Source organism: Littorina saxatilis, linkage group LG12 (assembly GCF_037325665.1).
Source record: "Littorina saxatilis isolate snail1 linkage group LG12, US_GU_Lsax_2.0, whole genome shotgun sequence".
NCBI lineage: Eukaryota > Metazoa > Mollusca > Gastropoda > Littorinimorpha > Littorinidae > Littorina > Littorina saxatilis.
The window spans coordinates 75,523,059-75,530,114 of NC_090256.1; the positions used below are offsets into that span (position 1 = coordinate 75,523,059).

The window sequence follows — 7,056 nt, forward strand, 5'->3', positions numbered from 1 at the left end:
CTTGACTTCTTTGCAGGTTGGGTCTGTTTTTTTGCATACAAAAGAACAGCAGTAAACATAAAATGCCTGAAGGATTTTTGATTTTATTCACTGAAGTTTTGATCCTGCCCTCTACACTGCTAACAGCCTGTTAAGAAAAATCTGTTGAACATCAGAAGTGTGTAACTGTTACACGTACATATATACAAACACGTACGTGTGTAAACACAAACACATGCATATACACGCACACATACATGCACATATAAATCATATGTGGTTGTTGCATGTTTAATATCAATAAGTCCCCCGCGGGTTATGGGGGAAGAATTTACCTGATGCTCCCCAGCATGTCGTAAGAGGCGCGCGACTAACGGATTCTGTTTCTCCTTTTACCCTTGTTAAGTGTTTCTTGTATAGAATATAGTCAATGTTTGTAAAGATTTTAGTCAAGCAGTATGTAAGAAATGTTAAGTCCTTTGTACTGGAAACTTGCATTCTTCCAGTAAGGTCATATATTGTACTACGTTGCAAGCCCCTGGAGCAATTTTTTGATTAGTGCTTTTGTGAACAAGAAACAATTGACAAGTGGCTCTATCCCATCCCCCTCCCCCCCCCCCCCCCCTTTCCCAGTCGCGATATAACCTTGAACGGTTGAAAACGACGTTAAACACCAAATAAAGAAAGAAAGAATATCAATAAGGACACAAAATGCAGACACTATTTTGGTCGTGTGCGTTATGCAACAGTGAAATAGTGACAAGTTTCCTATAGAGTAAAGAAATGATGATATCCCCTACCATCTCTAACATAATCTAGTATCACTTACCCTTGACTGATTGCAGTCACTTTTCCTGTGTTGCCCTCGCTTACTCTTTCTTCAAAAGCAGATGATGGTGATGACACGGACCATCAATGCATCAACTTTTAAACAGCCAACGTTCGGTGAAGTAAGATATTCAAAATGAAACTGAGACTAACCTCAAAGCCAAAGCATCCAAACTGTGATTCTGTACTTGGTTTCCAAATATCTTACTTCACCGAACGTTGGCTGTTTGAAAGTTGATGCATTGATGGTTGCATTCTGTGGACTTAACTTGAATGATTTTCAGTGAACAATGGCATAAGACAGCATCTTTCCCTGGTGCCCAGCGCTGATGGTAATAATCTAAAGGCTTTGGCTACTCGAGGAGACACATTTTGTGTGCCTATGTACTGTGGTTGCATTTTAAAGGTCTTGCACTGGCACTTTCAGAAGATGGTCGAATCTTGAAGATATTGTACTTGACACAAATCGAAAAGGTACGTATTTGAAACTGTTTACCCTGCTGCCGTGCCAAGAATCTCGAGACTGCTCTGCTATCCTATGGAGGCATATTGAATTACCCCTTGAAAAACTGCACTTTAAAGCTACGCGCCTGTGGTCGCATTCTCGTGATCTTGGCCATCTATTCAGTCTTCGTTATAAGACAACGATATCCCGGATTTTTTTCTTACCCTGGTACTTTTTATCTTTCGTCACATTCAAAACGTCTGGAACAGCTATAGAAGATCGTGGCCCTGATGACACTGATGTAGGTATATACACGGTCTCCTAATCAAGAGACAGTCGATACTGAAACATTGACCCTAAACGAAGATGAACCGTATTTTAAAGAATAAATCATATGATCCTGTACACCCACGCGTTCGGTTCCAAGTAGAGGTCATGGCCATCTCAGGAGACGTTCATGTCTTCACTGAAAGTGTCACGTTAACCTCTCGCTGTGAGCCAATCCTCGCATTCTGAATGTCTTGGTTTCCATCTTTGGGAGAGGGACGAATCCGTGATGTTTTTGCCTTGATGCCGTGTGCTCCCCACTGGTGTCGAGCCAGGGCGTCCGAACGAGTGTAGCGCTGAATGCATCCTGGCACTTGGCAGGCGTGAACCTTCTTCTCGCTCGTGCGCAGATGTGTTTTCTGATGCTGAAAGAACAAGAAAAACAATTGCGTGTTAGCAAGGAGTATGAAACTTCTTCTTTACCGAAAGCATACCCCTCAAAACCTGGATATAGAAGCTTTCGACAAACTGTTTTGCATGTACATATTACACACAAAACAGTTGGTGCCGAAGTTCTCGAATGTCTCCACGCGAGTACAGTTTTAAAGGCACCTAACTAGTCTGAACTTTGCCCATGGGTATGCACGTAAAAGAACTTCATGATGCTGCCATATTATTAGCCTATGTTCCCTGCAGGAAACTGACCAAGGATAAGAAGTACTACTGTGACGATCAACAAACATCGTGCGACTTGATATTTTTGCTTTCAGTATTTACGCATGATCGACGTATCTTATTCAGATGATCGATCCTTACGGCCAAACCTATTATGATCTCTTTCTTATTGGGTATCAACGCAGAGCGTACCTTATTCAGATGATCCTTGCGGCCAAACCTATTATGGTCTCTTTCTTTATTGGGTATCAACGCAGAGCGTACCTTATTCAGATGATCCTTGCGGCCAAACCTATTATAGTCTCTTTCTTTATTGGGTATCAACGCAGAGCGTACCTTAATCAGATGATCCTTGCGGCCAAACCTCTTGCCGCACGCGGTGCACTGGTGAGGTCTGAGCCCGGAGTGAATACGTCTGTGGCGGGTCAGCTCCTCGTTCCGGGCAAAGGCTCGACCACACTCACACTTGAAGGGTCGCTCTCCTGCGAAAAACAGAAAGGACAATTGTTATTGTCGGTGTGTGTGTGTGTGTGTGTGTGTGTGTGAGGGTGAGAGAGAAAGTGTGCGTGTGTGTGTGTGTGTGTGTGTGACGGTGTGTGTCAGTGTGTGTCTATCTGCCTGTACTTTCTGGGTTAAGCAAGTGCGTGTGATTCCGGATTTACTGATTTTGTGATTAATAAATGAATTAAATGAAGTCAGACAAAAATACGAAAGATGCAGGGCACAGGAACTCCAAGTTAAATTTTTTCTTGAGTTTCAAACAATTCCAATCTTCCTTCATTTTGATATTACACCATCCATTCCGGGTGGGCCTTTTCTTATTTTGAACGGGAAAGAAATAAACTGACCTGTGTGAACACGGAGATGTCCTTTAAGCTGTCCGTTGTTCGTACACGCCACGTCACAGTAGGGACATTTATGTCTTCTGTCTTCCAATCCTCCCTCGTCATCCCCAGATCTTTCCAATGGTGCGGTGTGCAAACGCGACGTCTGCTCCGGTTCACACGCCAGTCCCGTGTGCAAAGAGGACCCTGAATTCATGTCCCGATGCCTATTCTGTGGCATTTCAGGCACGAGGGAACTGAACGGAAGCGGTTTGGGACTGTCGGGGGTTAGCGGGTAATCTGGGGTGTTGAGAAGCTGCATGAAACTGCCATACTTTCCCGCCCATTCCTGCCAGCCATCCATTCCCATTGGTATTGTGGGAGTCGGCGGAGTCACCTGTGAGGTTCCTGTCACATTTGAGCCTGGAGCTGTTACTGGCTGAGCTTGAAGAACTAAAGTCTGGAGAGTGTTTGCAAAGTCTGAGGTCAGAGCATTGGCATTAGATGCGTACCCTTTACTTCGATCACCAGTGATCTTCTTTGCTTGAACACTCGTGTCAGGTTTGTTATTAGCTAAAGTGTGTAAAGTATGTGCAAAGCTCCCAGCTCTGTTGCTGATGTTTTGAGCGCCTTGTGAATGTTGACTGGCCGTTTTGAACTTGTTCCTAACACTGTCAATGCTACTACTGGCTTTACTGTACATGCAGTCAGTGCAATCCGCACAAGCATCGTTCAATACTGGATGGTTGAAAAGAAGAGCTCGACGAATCTCATTGACTGAGCCATTTTCCATGGTTGTCATGGGATGTCTGGCGAACACAGGCAAGTAGGGTCTTGAAGCTTGTGAGTTGAACGGTAATGACGCGAGCGGTGACATGGGATGTGACGTGTGCCCCGACTTCATAGCAGCAGGCACACCCGGGAAACGGGTTCTTGTGTTGCCCATGCAGGGGACACGCGGGGAAACCTGAAACGAGGTTTGTGGTGTCGTAAAATACTCCAGCTGTGGTACGCCTCCTGTAAATGGCATCATGGAGAATGGGACATGCTGATGAACTAACGGCGGCGTTAGCGGAAATGGTGCTGGCGGGCTCATGGAGCAAGAATCGTCTGACCATGAACAGGACCCATGACAGCGCCTGTGAGAACTCTCCACCGGGATTCCGGGCCTGTGCGAGGAACACGCATCAACATCCACTGAGTGTTGTCCACTGTAATGGTACCGTGGGCCGAGAGAGGTCTGGAAACAAGAAGAGCAAGCACAGTCAGCAAAGCCGCCATTTGTCAGTTCACCCATACAGCTCCTTCGAATGAATTGACTGTTGTTTGTAGCGGAGCTGAACATGTCCTTGCTCCTTCGTTCTTCGACACAGCTGTGGCAGTTGTCAAGGTAACCGCAAGTCGAATCTTCGACACAACATGGAGAGAGTCCACCTTGTTCATTGAAGGGTGTGAATCTTGGTGCAGGTGGCCTCCCCATGACAAGAGAGTCCTCCGGTCGATGGTAGAGCAGGATAGGTTTGAAAGTCTTCGGTCTTCTAGTGAAGCCAGGCGTCATTTGTGACACGTTACAACTGTGGTTCCATCTGGGCACGAAAGGCACCCCGTCTTCCCAGGGTCTGTGAGCGACTGCAGTGGTTCCAGAATGAAGGGGCCTGCTGGAGCTAGGAGACTTGGCATTATGTGCGGACCATGCCAAACGTGTGTTAAAGTCTGCGAGACTGGAAGAGGGGGAACCGAAAGGTTCAGAGAAGCTGAGGATGTTAGAAGACAGGTCTCCTTCAGCGAGCACGTGCAGTCTATCCTGGTCCAACAGTGGTATGTCCATGATGTTCATGTTGCTTTTCTGATCTTGGTCCTATTTTCTCGTTGTTATTTTTCACCACTGTTATGACGGTCCTGATTGCTGCTTACATTGCCTGCTATTTCATCTTTCTCGCTCATCGCAATTTCCAAAGAGTGGTTTCCAGACTCGGAGCTGGCGTTGCTGACAGGTGATGGTCGATCAGCCGCTTTTATTGATATGACATTGTTATACAATGAACTTGACGGACGCAGTTCAAAGACCAACGATTTCTTTTATGTTCTTCTACGTGTTTAACAGTTTCAGTTTTTTTCTTCTGTCAGACGTCTTAATTTCGTCTGATTAAAACAAACAAACACACACACACACACAAAAACACAAGTAATCTGTCTATCACTGTCTATCGATGGTTTAACTTGGAGAAGATGTATATACCGAGCACACGTCACGTACACAGCAATAAGGTGCACCTAAGGAGTGGAGTGACTGTGTGTGGGTTTATATGTACATATATATAAGGCGTATTTGATACGCGTTGTGCAGATAGGTAGGGGCAAGAGTGATCAGGTTTGATGAGGGACAGTAGCAAAGTTCGAAGGAACAATACGCCCCCTGCTCTTTGCACCGCGATTGCCTCTGACCTGCCTCCACTTATCCAACAGTGTGATATCTTACTATACTGTGCTGGACAAGCAGAGCAGTCCTGGGGAAATTCTTTTATATCAGCTAGCTCTTGTGCATTCTGACACCAGTGACGGCCTTGTGTGTGTCAGTTTATTTCTAGAAAGGCTTATATCATGCGTAATTGGCAAGGTTTGAGATGAATTTCATTACCATCAAGTTGCATGAAGACAATATAAAGGTTTTATTTTGTGCTTAATGGGATGCTGACTTCTAACTGACTTAAACCTGGCCGCGTAGAGATTGGGTAGCACTTTAGTTACTGACCTATTGGTTATTGAAACAGCAAAGGGATACTGCAAGTTTTGTTCAGGAGTAAGGCTTTATCGACATATCGCCACAAACACACACACACACACACACACACACACACACACACGTAAACATAGTCCATTTCTCATACTTCACCGCTATACAAGCCATTTTAGCTTCCGTTTAAAATCCGCTGATGTATTTCGAATCTTTAACGCTCGAAACCCACTCAATCTCCCAACTGACGTTGTTACAAAAGCAAATGAGAATGTTATTTTTAAAAATAACAATAATATAATGTGTTTTCATTTATGTTGCGCGTGACATGGTAGGGAAGAAGTTTGGCCGATACGATTGTTCGCAAAACAGACAAGGGCTGCACTCAAAGTGTGAAAAGATGTATAGTATTAGTAGTGTGTAAATGTGTCGCTGAAGGTGTATCATGTTATCACATGAACGCGAGAGTTTATCTCTCATTCGTTCAGTTTCAACTGGCGACCGCCTCTATCGCATTGTTGTACACTGACAGAAGCAAAGCGGTGTGTGTGTGTGTGTGTGTGTGTGTGTGTGTTAGTGTGTGTGTGTGTGTATTGACGGTGAGAATGTATTCGTGTGTGTGTGTGCGTGTGTGTGGTATGTGGGGGTGGGTGGTGGTCACAGTGTTTGGGGGAGTGTGGGTAAGGGTGCGTGTGTCTGTTAGTTTGTCTGTCGGTGTGTCTCAGTGTCTGTATGTAACGAAATGTGTGCCAGTTTGTTCTCGCACGCGAAACTGGCAGACCTTGTTTTTTTTGATAAATAGTTTCTAAATGTTATGTTACTCTTTTGTGTGAATGTGTGAATTACTTTTGTAACATCTCATTCTTAATCAAACGCCGTAAAACTTTATGAGTAAAAGTCATTCGTAATGTTACACTGAGTATGAACCAAATGACTGATAATTGCTAGTTGTGGGCAAGCGGAGAGATTAAATCACACACACACACACACACAACACACACACACACACACACACACACACACACACACACACACACACACACACACACACACACACACACCTGTTTATCATTGTGTAACTGGGATTCTTATATTTCGTTTCAGTCACACCGAACTAAAATGGTCAAAATCAACTTTGGCTGCATGATGATTGGACTACATGAGCGCATGAACAAACTCGCTCAGTACTGTTGTTCCTTAATTACTGATAGACTCAAAATCTGCAAATATACATTCAGTCTTCTCCTTTAAACCATCCCAGATACGCCGGGCTTTGTGGGGAATAAATATGGCTTTTTTTCTTG

The 7,056-nt window shown here is 44.5% G+C and overlaps 1 protein-coding gene across 1 annotated transcript; it reads right to left on the reverse strand.

Moving 5' to 3' along the window:
* Nucleotides 1–461: 461 nt before the first annotated feature.
* On the reverse strand, nt 462–5,252 carry LOC138982775 (uncharacterized). Its single transcript, XM_070356103.1, has 3 exons — nt 3,043–5,252; nt 2,531–2,676; nt 462–1,944 (listed from the first exon to the last, which is right to left on the reverse strand). Exons 1-3 carry the CDS (start codon nt 4,853–4,855, stop codon nt 1,708–1,710), a joined length of 2,196 nt encoding a protein of 731 aa, XP_070212204.1. The 5' UTR covers nt 4,856–5,252; the 3' UTR covers nt 462–1,707.
* Nucleotides 5,253–7,056: the final 1,804 nt, after the last annotated feature.

Coding starts and splice junctions, on each gene's coding strand:
- LOC138982775 (XM_070356103.1), bottom strand. CDS start 4,855: ATGAACATCATGGACATACCACTGTTGGACCAGGATAGACTGCACGTG. Junction 2,677..3,042: donor ACATCTCCGTGTTCACACAG/GTCAGTTTATTT, acceptor TGTTTTTCGCAG/GAGAGCGACCCTTCAAGTGT. Junction 1,945..2,530: donor GCAAGGATCATCTGATTAAG/GTACGCTCTGCG, acceptor TTGTTCTTTCAG/CATCAGAAAACACATCTGCG.